Source organism: Sphaerodactylus townsendi, linkage group LG07, assembly GCF_021028975.2.
Source record: "Sphaerodactylus townsendi isolate TG3544 linkage group LG07, MPM_Stown_v2.3, whole genome shotgun sequence".
Lineage (NCBI taxonomy): Eukaryota > Metazoa > Chordata > Lepidosauria > Squamata > Sphaerodactylidae > Sphaerodactylus > Sphaerodactylus townsendi.
Genome location: NC_059431.1, coordinates 37,028,911 through 37,049,463, shown reverse-complemented (window position 1 = coordinate 37,049,463; position 20,553 = coordinate 37,028,911). Strand labels below are relative to the sequence as shown.

The following is a 20,553-nucleotide window of genomic DNA, read 5'->3' as shown; positions in this document are numbered from 1 at the left end:
CATCATCGAGCCGTGAATTCTCTTATTGCATTAGCCCTATGTTTAGGTACCGTGCCTTGCTGATTTCTACATAACTTTCTCATCAGGGTCTTTTACATCCATTGTAATGACAAGGTTTTGCAGAAAGGACTGCCTTTCAGTGTGACTTCCTTTTGTGCAGTTCTGTTTTGGTCAGTGGGGTTTACAGGAGTGGCTCAGTTAGATATTGAAAGCAAAAAGCATACAATTAACTGTGGATAAGACAACTGAAATTTCTGACTACAATTGGAACAACATATGTTCGTGCTCACTTAGTCCTGACAGAACATCCAAAAGGAAGATGATGATTCTGCTTATCCTGTCCAACTGTATTTACTAATCTGTCAAGTTTGCACTTGACAGAACCAAGTCTGGCAAGTATAAGATCAGCCCAAGACCATATGTATTACATGGTTACCCAAGGTGGTCTGTGAAATTTGAAAGAGCAGACTTTTAAACAGACTAAAACCAGGTGAAAATTACAAAAAACTTTAATAACTATTTTGAAACAAGATATGCTAAAAAGGGACAAACTGTAAAACACACAAGCATTAGTGTAGTTACAGCATCACAGTAAGAGATTCATAAACAGTACCACACGTCTACAAAACAGGTCAGGGTTGTGACAACTGTTAAACTAAAGACTGAACCAATAGTGAAAGTGGAGCCGAAATCTGAACTATTCTTGCTCGTGCTTGTACTGCAGCAAATGGTAGCACTAGTGCCTATGATCCTAGAAATATTTCTGTGGCAATACCAAGAATTGCAATGAAAAGTTTTATTCCTGGGACAAGGTTAAGTCTAATGCATTTCATGCTACAACTTTAGTTGAACAAGGTGTACATGAATTAAACCTTAGAAAAAAGTGATGAGATGCATCTACATCTTGACATCATCAGAAAAACCATACTATCTGAACAACATTTAACAGAATATATCTGGACCTCAGTGCATACAATTAATTAATTTTTAGACCTTGTCCCATCAAATAATAGAGATCAGAGATAATACTATACTTCAATATTTGTCACCTTTGATATTTTATGGCCAAGTAGAACTTTTGTCTATTAACATATCAAGTACTGAAGAATAAGGTAACTTGCCCCTCAAAGAGTACTTCCTCTATGAAACTGGAATATTTCAGATTTTTCTGCCAAAAATGGCTGCTTAAAATCTGCTAGTACAGTACTGCTATTTCTTGCTTGACCAAGTAACTTAAAATTAAAAGCACATTAGCAAGTGCTTTATTTTTGTTAACACACAAGAACACTACCATAGTATGCAGGAACAACTGTACTTAATAGAGTTTCTGGAACAATTAGCGGGGGAAATATGCTATTGGGTGAGGGGAATGTATAATTAGCCATGCAGTCCCTAACTATGATCAATGTTGACTTTTAACTCGGGCTTCACTGTTGGTCGATTTAGATCAGTCAATTTTTTAGATACAGCAACATTTCTGGGCACACATTAATGATTCAGGCCATCTTCCACTGGACTTTAAGACCAGGGATCGTTTTTAGTTTTGCTTGTAAGAATCAGCAGAACGTATCCACAGAAATTAATCCAGTTCATATGAACTGCTGCACTCCTAGAACCAGTTAAAGTTAAGAGTAGACTTCCCTAAGACATGAACACTCTTGTTCTTGCAGTGAAGTTCATCTCTCATAGCTGAAACAAATGTTTGAAATCATTGAGAATTTCAGAGTAAAAAACAAAAAATTAATTGACTTCACCAACAAAGTTAAACAGCCTTCAATGCAACAAGACATTTAAGGAAAAGACATAGATTTAAACACACAAAACCATGTAGTTAGTCACCAATCCAGAAGTAATAACAGGAATACAGTTTTGAGTCACTTCACAAAATGTAGTTAGATCTACAGATCAAGAATCTTCAAAGTCACATGAAACATACTCTTTCTTAAAGCTTAACCCATACATCTAACATTCACATCCTATATTTGTTAAAACACTGTACACAGGGTATTTTAAATCTAACTCTCCATCATTTTCAAAAATTCTCATCCTAATGAAATAGCAAAACCTAGACAGTTCTTAAATTATCAAGGCATTTATTTTACGAAAAAAAATCTTAGTACTAGAAGAAAGAGACAAGCCATAGGTATTCATAATTGGATTTCATGTGCTTCATAGAAAGTATTCAGTCAGTGTTAGAATTGCTGAAAGTTCACTTGAATATATTTTGTTATAAGCAACTATCAATCCTGCATCCACACTCCTGACCCACAACATGCAACTGTACACTGAGGAGTTAAGTGTAACACCCTAGAAATCCAGATCCATCTTGGCAATTCCATACATTTCAAATCCAAAGCTTCAAACAACACACTTTAAAAAATAACAAACAGCACTTAGTATTCAAGAAGACAAGTTTAAAAAGCAATGTCTCATTAACAGGTGCTATTAGAAAATACCTAGAAAGAAAGCCCATTTTTAGCAGATTTAGATAAATCACTGAAATCTATGCAAGTGAACTTTTATTAATATACACTAAAAAAATTACTTCAGTTTAAGACATTCTTTATTAATCTTTCTAATTACTTATAAAAGGAGTAACAGTACAAATCTTGAGTTATCTGTACATTTACTACCATTCTAAGCTATGTTAGAGCTTCATTTCAGTTTAACTAATCCATAACTGGGAGCAGATACCACTGGTTTGATTAACAAAGTTGGATGAAATATCCTGAAGCTGAGAAAAGATACTAACACCTAAATACAAATACTGTCAGATATTCTGAATTTTCTTACAACCAAAGAGATTTTAATTTACTATGAAATAATTATGTCTGAAAACAGTATAATTAGAATGTTCTTGATAAATTATTATTATATACCAAAATGTTTGATTAATCCTTCCATGTAGATCAGTCTAATGGGGCATTAACCGAAAAAATGTCTAGTTATGGGAATCACTGAAGCGTGTGCCACATGGCTCATATTAAACTATGGATACTATTCAAACTTCTGGTTACTGTAAAAAAACCAGATCACAATTGAAAACCACATCTGAGTGACTAGGATGCCTGATGAAATGTGCAGGGCCTTTCTAATTTCCCTAACAAGGATGATGCAAAAGTATTGTCTACCAAACTACTATGCTAAGCAAGTTCACTTTATGGTTTGTCAAGACTGGCCATTTTTTCTCCATACTTTAGGAGTCTGTGGTGGTTTAAAAAGGGAGAAGGATGACTTATAGTGCTTGAAGATCTAGGTTCACTACAATTTCTTTTTAAATAACCAGTTTAAAAAGTACACACACAGTAAGTAATTGTTCCAGCTGTGACAATGGCTCACGATTTAAATTAGCTTTCCTTTTTTCTTGGGTGGTCCTTTGTACCCTTTGGCCTTTCTTCGTAAGGTCCGCCTGTCTATTACGGGAACTTCGACTTCCACTTCTTCAGAACTGCTGTCTGCAGCTCTCTCAGAGGCTGGCTCAGCTGACTCTTCAGACTGTTCATCCATCTGATTCTTTTGCCCCTCTGTGTGCTGCTGGAATGCAATATCCTCCAGTTCAACCATCACTAAGGATCCCTGACCCAGAGCAACTGGGGCCCCTGGCGAGTCAGGACCTCCCTCACTTTGCTCCTCCAGGGAACAGGTGGTATTGGGGGTGACATTCTCAGAAACATTATCTTCTGAAGCTTCGGTAGCGACAGAGTTTGAGAGGCCATTATTAGAAGGCTCTTCCTTTTGTGATGCAACAATATCTGTATTATGAACCCCTGCCCTTTTCCTAAGCGCTGCTTCCTGTTCCTCATCTAGAGGTGCTTCTGAATCAGCCACGCTTTCAACCTGAGGGAAGAAAAAATAACTTTGTGTTTTAGGTGACACATTTAATCTGCAAACCACCTTCTTCCACTTTCTTTCGTACATAAGCGTCTAAAGCTTTTTCTCCAAGGAGCATACACACACCGTTCTGCTCTTCCTCCACTTCATCCTAACAACAAAACTAGGAGGTAGATTAGGCTGAGAATGACAATGAATTTTCTGGCAGAGTGGCAATTCTCACCTGGTCTCCCACACCCCAGTCCAGGACATACGGTTAAGTTTTACAAAAGACTAAGAAGTGGCAACTTGGCCAAAGCTTCCCATGGCTGTCAGCCAATGCAAAGGCCCTGCAACCAGAGAATAGCCAATCCAATCCAAAAACTTTTATTAGGCATAAAACCAGAAGTACCCTACATTCCAAGTACAATAACAGGATCATTGTTACACATCATGTAGAACACGGATTAAAAATGTGGCAACTGGTTCAGAAATTTCTACATTAGGGCTGTTCAATAGCTTAGACATTTTTAGTTTGTCTGAGAAAAACATAAATTCTAGAGGTAGTAAAGCTCCCAGATTGGTACTAATGTCATTATACCCCGAACAGTAAAGCAGGATATGAGGAATTGAGTCCATAGTTGGGACAGTACCGACAACAACGCTCACTTCGTGGGATGTTAAGGATACAACCTTGAAGGTAGACAGAGGGCCAGAGAATAGCGTAAATCCCAACCTCCTTTTCTGTTTGAAGAGGGTATGGATGAAGCTGCCTTTTACCAATTAGCAGTCTCATTGCTTTAACTGGCAGAGCTCCCTGAGTCTCAGGTAGGGGTTTTTCACATTATCCGTCAACTGATATATTGAACGTGGGTCGTTTTGCATGGCAGAGCAGCTGTTCTAAAGCTGAACCATGCTCCATCCCTTCAGAAGAGCTGAAGGGATGGATGATCCCACCCACAATCACATGGCAGTTTTCGACTTCACTTCTCACTGTTCTCACTTCTTCACTGTTCCAGAGGTTCGCCAAACCCCATGAGCAGAATTTTAGGAGCCATGGCAATATGAAGTAGAAAAGAAAGGGGGAAGATTGGGAAATTGTGTAATTCAGGATCCAAGCTGATACATAAAAATACAGACAACTTTAAGCTTATTCGAACAGAAAGGGACTTCATAGGGAATCTCTTAGGCAAATGTATCAATGTTTAACCCTAGGGCAGTGGTGGCGAACCTATGGCACTCCAGATGTTCATGGACTACAATTCCCATCAGCCCCTGCCAGCAAGCAAGGCCAGTGGCCCTGCTGTGAGGAGGCTGATGCCTCAATCCCATGAACATCTCAGTCTCCTCAGTCACTCCTGACGAGATGAGGAACCTGCGGCTCTCCAGATGTTCAGGAACTACAATTCCCATCAGCCCCTACCAGCATGGCCAATTGGCCATGCTGACAGAAAACTGATGGAATGTAGTTCCTGAACATCTGCTGCATAGATTCCTACCCCTGCTAGAATGTCATATATGCCATTTTCTCTAATCCAGGGCAATAAATCTGATATTCACGAATTCAATGTGGATTACTTCTGAGTAAACAAACATACTGTAAAACAGCTACACAAAGCATACAGATGTATAGAAGTCTAACCGGGCCCAAGGACAAAAATGCACTAGGCCTCTCCTTCAGTAGCCCTCCCCAGCACCAAGTATAGACATACTGATTCTAAACATGGATGCTCCATCTCTCTATCAAGGTTATTAGCTGTTGCTAGATTGATCCTCCATGAATTTGCCTAGTCCTCATTTAAAATCATCTAAATAGCAGTCACAACTATATCAGGCATGAAAAGGTATTGCCGGCATAAATATCTGTCATTCCTATGTTCTGCCCCTGGGAATTCTCCAAAGATTTTACATAAGAAACTGGAGGGGAAACTGGAATATTTGTCCACCCCTTTAACAATACATTGCGGAAACTGAAATGCTACAACAGATTTTTATTTAATTGACTTAAGACTCTATCCTCGCACAATAATAGGAGACAATGCTTTCTACCTTCTCTCCAGTGCTACTCATAAGAAAATGTTATCTTCATAAGAAAATGAGTCAACAGAATAGAAAATACTTTTTGTTTTTACATTTCCCTCACCTTATCTGACATATTGTCATCACTGCCTTCAGGGGATTTCTCTGAAGAGTCAAGAATTAATGGGACTAGTAAAGTTAAAGTTGCTTCTTCAGAACTATCCGACTGCAGCTTTGATTCTCCATCCATAGCTTCACTTGCTATTTCCCCTTCGGTCACCAATGAAACCTTGATAGCATGTTCTGTTAACTCTCCATTGAGCGGCTCTACATCTGATTCCTACAATGACATTCATACGTCAGGGTATTCATTATCCACTGCTCCATCTGAATTTCCTAACAACATTTTATTCAGCAGTAACAATGGATACAAATCTAGTTTAGATGAACATTTTACTACTTGAAGTTAGACCTTAGTAAGCCTCAGGTTTGTAGTATACCCTTGGCCATGCATATGGTGGAGAACAGTATATAAATGATGACAGTACTAGACTCATATGTTCCAGATACAAGGATTCCACTTCCTCTTATATCACAGAATAATCAGAAACTCCAACAGTCCCATCTTGACAAAGGATTAGGTTCAAGCTCCTGCAAACTCTCCAAGGGGCTGGGGGAAAACCAAAATGTGTCATGCAGCATTGGATGAGGAGAAGCAAAAGAAATTCTCCTTCTTAACCTTGAACAAACTTTTGTTCCATTCAGAGAACATTAAGCCATTTTGCTCCATCACCCAATCCTCTTTGCAGTCCTTAGTAACTTGTAGAACATTATTCAGAAAGGTTCTCCAACTGTCAGCAGCTGTTGGGAAGAATCCCAGGAATAAAATACCAGGAAGAGGGGAAAGACAGGGAAAAATCTGCTTCTACATAACCATTTTCTTTACAGAAGTCTGGATTCAATTTAGAATCTTTAACCAAAATGTACCTCTCTGTCATCTGGTTTCTCAGACAATTGTTGCACTTCCTGTACGGATTGCCTTTTATTGTCAGTGAACTCCTCCAGTTCATGTTCAGCTATATTTTCTTCGATCTCTTCTATCAACTCTTCTGAGCTTTCAGATATACGAGCAGCAGGTTCCAATCTGCCCACAAGGTAGAAAGTAAGCGCATCTGTCAAGAACTATGTAATGCTGACGCCTGCTCTTGGTTTACTATAAAGGCACAAGAATGGAGAACACATCAACTAGCCTAAAGGTACAGACAGGAAAGGGACTCAGGACTATACTACTAACAGGTATTTGTACAAAACATTCTTAAAATCACTAAGCAGGACATGTCTGATGCAACTGAAATGTTCACCTACAGCGTACCTGTTTTCTGATGCTTCATAAACATTTCCATCTTCACCGTCAGCAACATCTGATTCTTGGATCCTTTTTCCCAACTTGGGACGTTTCAGATGATTGCTTCGTGATCGAGTAGACAGTGGCGTAGCGCTAAGTTCTAAGGGGTAGTTTGGACAGAAGCACAGAATGGTTGATACACAAATAAATCAGAGAGTTTGGAAGGAAGGAGTACTAGGCACATGACTGCCCTGAATGCCTGATGTCTAAGCATTTAAAAGATTTTTTGTCACAGCTCTTCTTAATCACACTATTTTGCACTGCTTTGGTATACACTACAATTTCTTTGGTATAGACTACAAGTGATCTCAGCACACGGGCATTGCATGTATCCTGAACAGCCCAATTTAGAGAGGGGAACTTACCATGGCGAAGGGGCAAACCCTGCAGCATGTGGGAGCTGTAGTCCTCTGGGATACCCAAACACGACGCACGCACCACACCAGCCCAGGCAGGGCAGTATGCCAGAGGTTTGCCCGAGGTGAAGCCAGCTTCCACCCCAAGCTTGTGGCCCGTTGCACTGCTGCCTTACAACACCCTTTTGGGTGGCCTAAGTCCATTAAGCTCTATAGAAGGCTTTTCAGCAGCTGCTGGTTTTTCTGCCTCCCTGCACTGCCAAAAGCCCCATGGAGGAAACAGGGTGTTGTGGCAGAGGAACTGTGTGGCTCTGGATTGGACTGCCCAGCACCCTCATCCTCTGAAAGACATGTTCCAGAACCTCCTACGTAATTGGAAGGGTATGAGTTACACCTCTGAAAGCTACTAGATATGGGTAGGCAACCCCCAGCTCAAAATGGATACCAGGCCATTTTGCTCGGGATGCAGGAGCTGTTCTCTACCCAAGCTATCAAGGTAAGAACTTGAAGTACTGGCATTATCACTGAGGCTGGCTGCCCAGAAGGCAACAGAACCCTTCCTCACCTTCCTAGAAACATGAACTTACCAGTCAGGTTGAAGGCAAATCACTGAAGTACTGACATCATCACTGGAGCTTACCATGCTCCCGGGATATCTAGCCAAACACTGGTGGCACCCCAATGAAAGGTGTTGTATTCGTTTTCAATTCTCAAGTAAAACAGTTTGCCTCTCCCTGACCAAGCAGCCTGTTTTCCTTGCCCTACAGAATGAGGAACTGTCCTAAGTTTATTCTGATTTATTTCTTGAAAAGACTTTCTAAAGTGCCATTCATGTCTCACTCCAGTTTTCGGTTTCTGTGAAAACCGTGATCCAGCATAATCTCTGTGCAGAAGTTATAATTAAGGGGGGAAAGTCTGAGAAAGATTTAATAGAAGAGGTGCAAAGTGCAGTTTTTACCTTCAGATGTCCCTTCACATCCATCTATTCCATTTTTGTTTTTATGAGAGTCCATCTGCAGAAGAGAAAAACACTGAGGTATGGAAAACAAACCACATAACTGAGGCTGGAACTTATGTTCTAGAACTACTATGCCATGTTTTTCAAATACACAATTGTTTTATTTTCATGCTTTAATTATATATTATGCCAGGATATTGATGAAGTGAAATTAATTTCCTTTAATGAATGGAAGTGATCTTTTTCTTTCAGTTTAGAATAACTGCACAAAGAGTAGATTTTATGTTGTTTCTTCTAATCAAGTTGAGTTGAAATCATCCAGACTGTGGCACTTATCCATTACCCCTGCATTTCACACCCAGTGCTCCCACAGTTAAAATAAAATCTACACTGCCCATTTCATTCATGACCATTGGGCAAAGTGAAATTTCCTACTTAAAGTTCCACCCCCCAATCTGACAACCGAGACAGGAGATTGAACTGGCTTCATAACAGGCCAGGCCTTACAGAGAGAATATTTGCTTTCCTTAAAAGTATAAGCTGGGTAGTTCTGAGTAGAACTCTGGGAAGTGCTGCTTCTAAAGAGTTGCTTCTAAACCAGGGGTCACTAACTTGGTGCCTGTGGATAGCATGGCACGTCCAACACCTTTCCTCATGCCTACCAAGTGTTTTTAGCAAATGGGCAGGCCAGGTAGGGATTTTACCCAGGAAGGCTTCTGATTAGCTGCACAGATTTTTTTTTAAAACTGTTGCTTTGCCAGCAGCTGCCGCACAGCACAAAGATCTTCATTGTGTGACTGAAGGTAAGCTGTGGCAGCCATTTCATTTGGAAATCATTTTTTTTTCTCCTATGGAAGTCATTTTTGTGGCTGCAGCCACCATTTTATGGTAGAATTCCAAAGGTGTCTGCAGGCTCAAAAAGGAGACCCCCTGTTTTAAATAACTGCAGCACTTCACCTGCCCTTTGTGAGTTCAATCCCTAAAACTCATTTGTGTAATTACAAAAAGGAATTACTTTGTGAAGTATAAGGTGGTGAGAAGGTGGGAAAGTGTCAAATAAAATCACTCTGTGTGTTCCTTATTTTTCTCTTCTCAGAAATTCCAAAAAAACAACCAAATGGAGAGGCACGTGAAACTTTCAAAAAGCACACAAAAGTCATAATGTATACCTACATTTAGCTGCATATCACTGGTATCAGATGCTTGTTCATTTGGGGTGTTGAGGTCCACAGCAGACCGCAAAAAGCTCTCCTCTGCTTGAGAACTGCCGCTTTCCTTCTGCAAGTCTCCTACTCGCAGAAAAATTCAGAGAAAATTCAAACAGATGTATACATGCCTTGCAGCTACAAGTATTGGTACAGATTTCCCAGCGCTTCAGGGTAACCACTACAATCTTACCTCTGTATTTGAGAGTTTCTCTCTTCAATATACTGGAAACAAGGGTTCTCTGATGCCAGTGACCCACTCCTTCAACTTCCCACAGAAGATCGTGATCTCCTGGGTACTTTTCAAAGTACTTCTGACAAGCTGGGAAAAGAAGATCATTTGAACTTTTACATGATGCTTTCTCACCCCCAGATTTATGACATTTCTACTGCGAATGGTGTCTTCTTAAGTATTTAAATGGTAGAAGCAATCACATAATTAACGTGATCATTATCCTTTGCAACAAAGAAGTCAGAAGCTCACTCTAATATGTAAACAATCACAATTAGTTTTGATAAGAAGCCTTGGCAGCATTCTCTATTATACAAAATTTTATTCACATATACATACACACATACACGCATATACATACTCACTGCCTTTGCCCAGGGAATAGTTGTATGAGAGAGGTCCTTCGCAGCATGCTATCAAAAGCAGTGAAGCACTAGAAATTTTTGTCACTGACTAGTGTTGTACCAGAGCCAGATGTAGTGGCTAAGAGTGGCAGACTAATCTGGAAAATCAGGGTCGATTCCCCACTCCTCCACATGAAGCCTGCTGGATGACCTTGGGCCAGTCACAGTTCTCTCAGAACTCTTTCAATCCATGCAGAGGCAGGCAGTGGCAAACCACTTCTGAACATTGCTTGCCTCGAAAACCCTAAGTCAAACTTTGGCTTGACGGCTCATGCACAGCCACACACACAGACACAATGTTTTAAATGGATGATACGACTCTTAAGCCAGGGACTCTAGCATTGAAGAATGAAACCTCTCCCGGAATGCCCCCAGAAATTCTGTTCCCAGGGGAAAGTCCTTGATAGCAACACGGAAGGAAGGGAATTTGTGGTATTTATTTCATGTATAAGAAATTCTTCCCCATCGTGACAACTTTTTCCCTCTTCCTCCTTGTCAAGGCTATTATCTGCCTTTTCTCTTAATTGCATATACTAGAGCCATGGTGGTGAGCCTATGGCATGCAATTGGCCATACTGGCAGGGGCTGATGGGAATTGTAGTTCATGAACATTTGGAGTGCCATGGGTTCGCCACCACTGCACTAGAGAGTTCAAGAGTCGAGACGCCAAATTCTTGCAAAGAAAGTTGACCATCTGCTCCATCTTTACATGCACAAAGCATGTGCAGGCATATATCTTTACAGATACAATCCACTAGAAAGTTCACGATTTAAAAAAACCAACAAGTTGTAAAATGCACATGTAATCGGCACTTACACCCTAAAACTAGTTGAAGGGCTTACCAGAATGCATAAAAGATGTCATTGGGTACCGCAGGCCAAGTGTGTCTTCCATAAACGAATCCACAAAATCTTCCAACATGAGCAGTCCAAAATCTTTCTCTCGATGTTTCTTCCTCACAAACATTGTGTCCATGACTGGAAGCTGGTAGCTCTGGGTAAGGAATGCGTTACACATGCTCCCTGCAATTTTTAAGAGCAGCTTTTATTAACATTCCCAAACAATAATTTCCTCAGTACAGTAAAATTTCTGTTATCCAATACTTCATCCAAACGGCAAGCTCCTCTCCATCATTCACCACAGCTCAGCGTATGCCCCCACTCTTACCTCTCTAGCCAGCCAGCTTGATGCCCATGACCATTCCTGGGCTTCTGCCAGATGGATCTGCCAACTGATGCCATCTTTCCCCTTCTGCCTGCCTTGAACTGTTGAGTCAGCTCAGCCAGAAACCTTGCAGGCAGCCAGTCAATGGGGTGGGGTTTGGGTGCTGAGGGCTCCTCTGGGTAGCGGCTGGGACAATAAGTCTGAATTTCAGGCATTCCCTATAAAGTGCTGGATGACAAAGCTTTTCCAAGATGGGATCCCCAAAAGGTTCTTTTCTCCCATCCTCCAAAACTGCTGTCTGGAGAACTCAGCACTGTACATTTTTGTCGTTCATCTTTCTTCCTAAATCATCTTTGGCCAGCTTCAGTATTACCCAGGCACATAACCATTGTGTAACCTGAATCTTCTATTCGCACTACTCTCTGAATTCTGTCTCCAACTGTATTTAAAACTTAGCTGTTAGTCCTATCTCAACATTGCCAACAACCATTCTGATTATTAGAAATGTTATTGTTTAAACTTTAACAAACCCTCCAACTTTCGTTTGTGAAGTGATCCCAGGCATTACTCAAAACTACAGTGGGCAAAAGGGCATCTTATACTGGAGGAGTCGGAGGTCTACTTTCCAAGCTTCTAGAAACTTCAAAGATATTTGGCCCTTGCCTCACTGTAGGCCACCCTGCCTCCAAGGGCAACTGACATTGCTGCTGGGCAAATAAGTTGTCCAGACATGCAGGAATTATCTGCTAGCACGGCAACTGTAAAAGTTATAATAAACCTGCACTCAGCCAGGTGGTCTATATACTTGGACCAAAGAGAGTTCTGCACAGCAGCTCCTCCCAAGCACATTTAAATTTTCACAACAATATACTAGCAGAAAATAATATTTCACATTTTAATGTTTAATTATTTTACATCCATACTTCCATGACCCCTCTACTCCAACATGAATCTTCTGGCTAAGGAGGACCAAACTTTGACAGCACTGCCAGAGGTAGAACATTTGAGGTGCAATTTAAGAGCTGCAAATTTGACACAATTTATTTAAATCCACCTTTGCAGCTTCCACACTCTCATGACAAGGCAACCCTTAATTTACCTAAAATAATTTTAGAAGAATCACCTCCATATGTATAAACCCCCAGATAGTAAGGTGACTAGAAACAATCCAGAGACCTGAAGCTCTGAAATAGACACCCTGTTCACAAGGTCAAAATTACAGGGGACAGAAGGAGAGAGAGACAGAGCCATCTGCTTATTGTTTCTTTTTTCCCACCCCCACCTCCAAAACCTAAGTTTGACAAGACCAAAGGCCCATCTGGCTGAATATCAAGTTTCCAACCGTTGTCAAGGCCATATAACATGCTTGACAACCAATTTCCTTAGAAATTAAGCCACAGTCCCAAGAAAGCAGCGACTAGGCCTTCACTATGCTTCTGCAAAGTCATTAACATTTCTAATAATGAACTTCTTTGTGATGCAGTTTTTATAAAATAAAATGTTGGGAATCAATTCTATTTTTGATAAGGGTTATATATAAAGGTTTCTATTGTCTGTACACAACAAAAAAAGACTATATCAATCCAGACTGGTGTAAAATTGATTATTTCTGCTTCACAGTAAATGCCTTTTGTAGTTTTAACAGAAGATTTACCTGTAGGTTTAACTGAATAAAAGCCAATTGCTTCTCCTTTCTTCCACAGGATCTTGGCATAATCATGGCTACCATGACAAAGGAACGGGAATTCATTTTTCTCAATTTCTTGTTTGCGATAAATTATTCTGTTTAATACATAAAGCACCACTCTTTCCCCAATGGACTTCACCTATGTAACGCACAGAGAACAGTATGTTTGAAACATTAATAGGAGCATATTTCATTTCAAAATTACTTTATACTTAAGAGTTTGCAAATATTCATAATGGGCAGCAAAATACAGAGAATACCTTCTTAAAAATATGCCATGCAAAGAAGCATTTGATAAAAACCAGATTGGACATATCTGCATTACAAAGTTGAGGTGATTCAAACTACTGCAACTCATTATGAAGAACCATGATAATAAACTCTGCTAGAGAGCCTTATGAGTCACTGAAAACTACAGCTTCTGCCTCCAATAGAAAGTCACCAGATTTTTAGCATACATGTATTTCATAGTTAAAATGTATTTATTTAAAGAATTTCTATCCTTTCTTTCCATAGAAATAGGGTCCCCAAGGAGAAGAGCCAATAAAAGTTTTTGTGGGCGGGGTATCTCATAACATACAAAACCAAAAAAATCATCACCCAGTGGCAGACGATAGAAGGAAACAGACACGTCTCCCTGGAAACTGATTTCCAAAGTTTTGACCCCACAACCAAGAAGTTCTTTTCTTGGTTTGACTGGAGCACCTACAGCAGGGCTTTCAAAAATGACCAGAGTGTAGAGTTGAGTTTGGGGGGGGTGGGGGCAATCCTTTAGATATGCTGGCCCAAGCCGTAACAGGACTTCAAAGGTCAACAAATTGGGAACCAATGTAGATGGAACAAGACTGGAATGATATGGTCCCTACAACCCATTTCAGTCAACATTCTAGCTGCGGCATTCTGTGCTGTCACTTTCAGACAGTCTTCAAGGGCAGCCGCATGAACAGTGCATTGTAGTAATCTAATTTTGATGTTACAAGTGCATGCACCATAACGGCAAGATCTGGACTGCAGCTAGCTCCCCAGCCAAGGCTGGTGAAAGGCACCTCTGGCCATGGCTGTCACCTGTTAACCAGTAGAAGACCTAGGTCCAGCAGTTACCCCAAGCTATTGAGCCTGCTCTGTCAGGGAGAGTGCAACGGATCCCATGTGGAACAGGAAATATACCATTTCTTGAGTCAAACCTAAATCCTTTCTACATAGTACCTCCATTTTTTCCAAGATTAATTTTCAGCTTGTTAGACTTTAATTTTTCCAAGATTAATTTTCAGCTTGTTAAGACACCTATTCACGGTTTCCACAGCTTTCCTGGGATCCGTGCAAATACGAGATAGAGCTTAGTGTCATCCATATATTTGCAGCATCTCAGTCCAAATCTCACAATGACCTCAAACCCAAATGCAAGGTACTTACAATACAAACAGAAATCATAATAAGTGCTATATGCATTACATGAACGCAACCCCAGTTTCATTGCACACAAATCTGAGAACAACTTATCAATTTAACCCTCGTAATCATGTGGTGCTTTCAGATTTCTTGTCTGAAGAGTCTGGAAATAGATTTCAGAAATGTGATAAATAGAACAGCAGTACTATTTACCTGCTGAAGTCCTTCCCTAGAAAGAACAGATGTCTTCACAATATCATCAATAGTCCACCACTGATCTGCAAGGAACAGGGCAACAGCTGGAATGAGAAATGGGAGTCTGATGTTAGTGCACCTTTAAATGTTTAGCCTTGGTTATGTCCAAGAAACTTACTTCATTACACACTTTCTAATATTATTAAAGGTCACTTCTATAGACGAGAATGCAATACTTGTTCAATGCATATGAATTCATAAACATCAATATTTGTCGAGGGGCTTTGAAGCAAACACACAGCCATCATTCCATAATCAATTACCACATCTGCAACTCTCAGATTTCTTTATTTCCTTTCCTATATTAGCATTCATGGACTTCATTTCCAAGCACACAGTTTTCTCCCAACCAAAAAAAAAAAAGGAAGCGAACGAATAAGAAAGAAAGTAAACGGAGAGCAAGAGTCTGACAGAAACGACGTAGGGTTTCTTCCTCAACCTCAAAACAAGCAGCACTCAGAGGAAAAACAGGAAATCTCATTTCTCTACAGCTGCCTACCCTCGGGGTCTCTCGCAGGCTCCTGGGAGAAGAGAATCCTCATCACATCTGTCAATGCTCAACCCAAATAAGATTTAGGAAATGAGGTGGGAGAAAGGCTGGCCCCTACTGTACTGTATGTGGCTTCCAGGTACTAACTGAAAAGTACAGTACCAGCATTCTGGGTCAGGCGTCCAGCTACCTCTAGGACAACATTAGAATGATTGTTGTGCTATCTACAAATGGTCAGAAAGCCTATAAGTGACATTATGAGAAAAGCAGGGGCCAGATCAATATTTTTCCACATTCCATAACAGGGTTGGAAGGAGTTACCCTTCTCCTAGCAACTCTATGACCACTTTTAGAGGTGCCAATTTTATACTCCCAACCATGACAGCCAGAGACAGAACAAAAGCCAGACTACAACCGCATTAGATCTTCAGAGCAAGAACAAGAAGCAAACAGGCACAAAGCAGAATGATACAATTCTGAGATTAAAATTTTAAAATAAGACCTGCAAGTGAATCCTCCGGAGCAAACAAAGCGAGGACTTTGTGTCTCTCCTCTCCGCCATAAAGGGGAACAAAGCCTACAGTTGACAAGCGAATTGGAATCTGGGAAGAGGGAGAACAGGAAGTTTACCATGTTTCAACTGACTTTTTTGTACATTGTTAGAACAGCAACAGGCTATAAAAGGCTGAAGAGGAGACAATAGGCTCAGTTTCCCAATTGCATTAAAGGGTCCAAGGGTAACACAGAACAAGTACCCTCCCCCCGAGTTTAGATCTAGATCTAGATCTAGGTGTTGTTCATGTGTGGGGGGGGGATGTTAACACAAGCCCAACTAATGTGGAAGAAACACTGGGGAGGGGAACTAAAATTGCAAGTAGTGTCAAGGAATCTAAGAGGTAAGGTATGAATAATAAATTAACATATTCTTCTATAATCTGGCTTTCCTGGAAATATTCTGTCCAAAACATTTTGGCCTGGTTAGCAGGCACCCATGTACCCTCTGTAACAGTTGGAGATACAAAACTGAAAATCCACTAAATTCTCAACAGTCCACATAATCTACCAAGACGTGAATACCTGCCTCATTGTACTTTTTGTTAGCAGAAAGCATAGAGAAGAATCTCTACAACTTTCTCCTGTTAGGGTATTAGCAAACAATGTACCCAAAATATAACCACTATCAATAGTGGTTTTATTCCTGTAAATAAAAGCCCATGTGACATAAAACCAGAAAAATTAACTAATTTTTTAAAAGAGATAAAAAGCAATTTTTAACCCCAGACTATGTAATTGCACTAGTGATATTGGGATAAAAAGTACTCCGTGAGTTCTTCCAGAAAATACTGATCCAGATAAGCAGAACCATTTTCACAGAAAGGTGACATGGTAATATTCATGACAGGGTAACATTCATGACACGGTAACGTTTGAAAAAAGGGAAACCACAATCTAAACAAAAAGCCATTCCAATTCATGTGAAAGGTCTGGGTGTTTAAAACAACCTTTAGAAGTTCTGGATGTCTGAAACAATCTTTATGAGTTCTGAAAAACACCAGGTACAAAAAACAAGTTTGTTGTTGGGGAGCATTTTTCTATCCAGCAATATGGTGGCATTTGACTTGGGGCGGTAAATGTATCCCAATGTAAGTTCTTAAACACAGCTGACAGAAGAGGTTTTTTTTTCCCCTTGAGCCTTACTTTGACATTATTGACAAGAGAAAGGAACTCTGGGTTTTCCGGATCCCCACATCTAAGATCCGAAAGGTAGTCTTCTGCTGAACTCTCCAGATCTTCATGACTACAGTTTTCCAGCAGGTCCACAGGGAATGCCATCCCCTGCAAACAGATCACATACACAGGGTTATTGCTACAGGCCCACTAGAGCAACAGAAGCTATTTTAGAAGGCAACAAAATTGGCACAGTAGCAAGGAAAGGTCTCTAACACCCATTCTTCATATATATTCAACAACACAAGTATGCTTCTACAGACTATCACATCATGCAGGTCTCTTGCTCTTAAAAGCCCCACAAAAAGAGAGCAGTGTCTGCAAAGCCGTTCATACGAGGGTAGGCCTTGGATGTTAAACCTGTCATACCTGTTGCTGGCTCACAAAAGACAGAAAAATGGAGATTTCAACCTAGGCAGCAAACTGTTACCAGTTGTATTAAAACCAAGACAATAACTGAAATCTTCAATCAAAATAATCTCATACACACTTTTCTTTGGGCACTATTAAAGGACTAGATGACTTTGCTGACAGAAAGGAATGCTGAAGCACATTTGTATCTGTAATCAGGAAAAACTGGTCTTCTACAGTTTACACTTAAGGCTTATGATTAGGGTTGGCAGGCCAACCAGCAGGAGACGGGGAAGATTCATTGGAAACACAGTGGTGTCGCTTCCATGGAAATCTGGAAGTGACATAATGCCTCTGTAGGAATTGCAGAACGCTATGCTAAAACAGGAGAGCTTCCAGCAATTCCTTGGTAGAACTGGTATCCAGGACCCATTACTAACCCTGAACACACATTTTACTTTACTAGTATGTCATACTAGTATGACATTTCACTGAAGATCTATAACAAGGAAGCACAACTAAGGATCAAGCACACAATTAATAAATGAAAAAGCCATTTATTCAACACAACAAAAATGAATTAATCAGAACTGAGGCACCTAAGAAAGCCAGTGTATTTCTTGAAAAGGAGGGAGGGGGTACAGAGGAATCACAGCATATTATAGTATAAGCTTCCTTCATGCTTACACAATGGCAAGACACGCAAACCACCTGGTGTAACAACAACAAAGCCTCTAGGTCATCATTCCTGACATTTTTAGAATAAAGTAGAATCCAAGCAGAAAATATGCAACAGCTGTGTAAAAACACACCCAACTTTATTTCCAATTATTAAAACATTCAGGAAGGAGCAAAAGAATTTAGCAAGCTCCTTTATATGAGCACGCATCCTGACTCAGAAGTAAATCAGTTTATTGAATGAGTCTGTAATTAAAGTCCACTCAGAAACTCCAATTGGCTCAGCTTGGTCATTATCAGGAACTAAGAAGAATGCACATCACACACATTTTACAGTCACTCTACTGGTTACCAATCATTTATGTGTTTGACTGAAAATACTTATCACCTTAAAAGCCATTAACAGCCTTGAATTCACATATCTTCTGGACCACCTCTCTTGCTATCCCAGGCCACAACAATGTTTTTGTCTGAATTATCTTTTCTTTCTGTGATACTACTCCCACTGCATTGTTCATTGGATATTGTATGCTGTCTAACTAACTACATTGTTTTAATAATCTGCTCTGAGTCTCAAGAAATGTGGGCTATAAATTCGAAAACCACATACAACTCACAGAGAAGTTGTTTCTTTCTACTTGTCAAGCATAACTGAACTAGTCTCAATTGCTTCCGCTTTCATTTTTGGTTTTAAACATATTGAGCAACAATTTGAGAAATAAATTCTCCATTTCAATCACTATTTCTATAGGATAATCTATTTTTACCAGAAGACAGCAATAAAAAAATGTAAAATCCCCATTAAGATGTAAACAAACTTCTTGAAAAAGCAAATTTAATCCTCAGCTTTGTTTTTCTTAAAATATTTATGCCTAATCTTCCCAACGACTGTCTGAGAGACGGCATCTAAAAAGTTACTGAAGGCTTAAAAATTAGAAGTCATGAAAAAGCTTCTCAAGGTTTAAAAGACCCCGGTTTGCACTCTATTTTTCAGACGGCAGATATTTTCAGAATTGCCATTTGGGGAACTCTGAACACACGTGTGGTTGTCATCTCTTGGCTCTTTAAAACATGAAGCTGGTCTTTTTAAAAGTTAGCAGGTACTACTGGAGCAAAGCTGCTATTCTGGGGAGCCCCTAGCACCTTCCACTGAAGTTTTTTCTTGGGGAGGGAGATAGTACAGTCTCCCTTGTGAAGCTTAAATCTGTTACTCCTTCCCATTGGTTTAAGCCTCTGCACACTGCATGACAGTGGACCTGTCAGGTCAAATCCATGTCATGTTCTCTGGGACTGTACTCTCTTCATAGGATAACCACCCGATTGGCCAGTAAATATTCTGGCTGGCTGAGCAAAGTCAATGTAGCCTAAAGCAAACTAGGCTGTCATGAGCATTCGTGCAAAACGGAAATTAAAAGGGAAAAGGGGGAGGGAAAATCCAGTAATTAAGGAACAATTAGGGGAATGCTTCTTTCTATGACTGAAATAAGTTTACACTCATTTTCTCACATTATTTTTAAAAAACCACACATGGAGGCACCACAATACATGCTTACATAACAGCATTAAAGGCTTTTTGTACTAAGACCCAGAAGTCAAGCTTGGTTTCCTCTATAATAGCCACAAGGCTTTTCAATCTTGCCATGATCATGCAGAATGGTTACACTACACGCAGCACATTCCTTAGTAACAGTGTTGTTCTGCTGCATTTGAATTCAATACAAGGAATCACAGAACGAAAATAGAGAACGTGTCTCTACATCATTTTTATGTCAAAATCGTCGAAATTAGTTGTATAAATGATGAGCTAATGAGTGATTTTTACAGGAAGCAAAACAGGACCAGAGATGTCACTTTAATAAATGAATAAAGTATAGAAATTGACACTTGAAGCTTTTCAATGATAGGGAAGAAAACATCCCATTAAGCCTATATTAAAAGGACAGAATTCTTTTTCTCTTGGCAAGAACTGTAGTTGTACCCCATCATTTCATGAAGCACTATAATGGGCACCAAATTCAACTTCCTGGCAATCTCAAGCTTCATTAAGGGACAAGCTTCTAGCCCATATGATTGGCTGACAGCGTACGCAGCTGAAACATACTGGCGGTAACCACCAGAATGCTGGCAGGAAACACAATGGTCATCACTGTGACAGGGTTTCAACTTACAGGGTCTCAAAATTCTGCAGGTTTCCCTGAAGGTAACTGACCAGGAATTTCCTAGAGCAATTCAGGACACCTTACAAGAACTAGAAATCAAATAGCACATAGAGGAAGGGGAGAAAAGAGACAGCCTTTTGATGAGTAGCAAAAGAGCCTACCAAGAAATTTAACAGACTAGTACTGCAGAATCTCTATTTTGGAGCTTAACCCTGTCTACAGGAAAAGCTAGCCCTGTCAAGCTGGCTGAGCCTTGGAGGAA

The 20,553-nt window shown here is 40.1% G+C and overlaps 1 protein-coding gene across 5 annotated transcripts in view; it reads right to left on the bottom strand.

Moving 5' to 3' along the window:
- Positions 1 to 491: 491 nt before the first annotated feature.
- The window catches only part of FAM169A (family with sequence similarity 169 member A), a 31,039-nt gene continuing 10,977 nt past the window's right edge, over positions 492 to 20,553 (bottom strand). For all 5 annotated transcript variants that reach the window (XM_048503507.1, XM_048503504.1, XM_048503506.1 and 2 more), the window contains 12 exons: positions 17,074 to 17,211; positions 15,878 to 15,977; positions 14,844 to 14,929; positions 13,209 to 13,380; positions 11,233 to 11,412; positions 9,947 to 10,075; positions 9,722 to 9,837; positions 8,549 to 8,603; positions 7,202 to 7,334; positions 6,817 to 6,973; positions 5,954 to 6,169; positions 492 to 3,837 (listed from right to left, as the gene is read on the bottom strand). In XM_048503507.1, the coding sequence (XP_048359464.1) occupies positions 3,343 to 3,837; positions 5,954 to 6,169; positions 6,817 to 6,973; positions 7,202 to 7,334; positions 8,549 to 8,603; positions 9,722 to 9,837; positions 9,947 to 10,075; positions 11,233 to 11,412; positions 13,209 to 13,380; positions 14,844 to 14,929; positions 15,878 to 15,977; positions 17,074 to 17,208 (1,974 nt within the window). In that variant the 5' untranslated portion in view covers positions 17,209 to 17,211 and the 3' untranslated portion in view covers positions 492 to 3,342. The remainder of the gene's footprint in view (positions 3,838 to 5,953; positions 6,170 to 6,816; positions 6,974 to 7,201; positions 7,335 to 8,548; positions 8,604 to 9,721; positions 9,838 to 9,946; positions 10,076 to 11,232; positions 11,413 to 13,208; positions 13,381 to 14,843; positions 14,930 to 15,877; positions 15,978 to 17,073; positions 17,212 to 20,553) is intronic.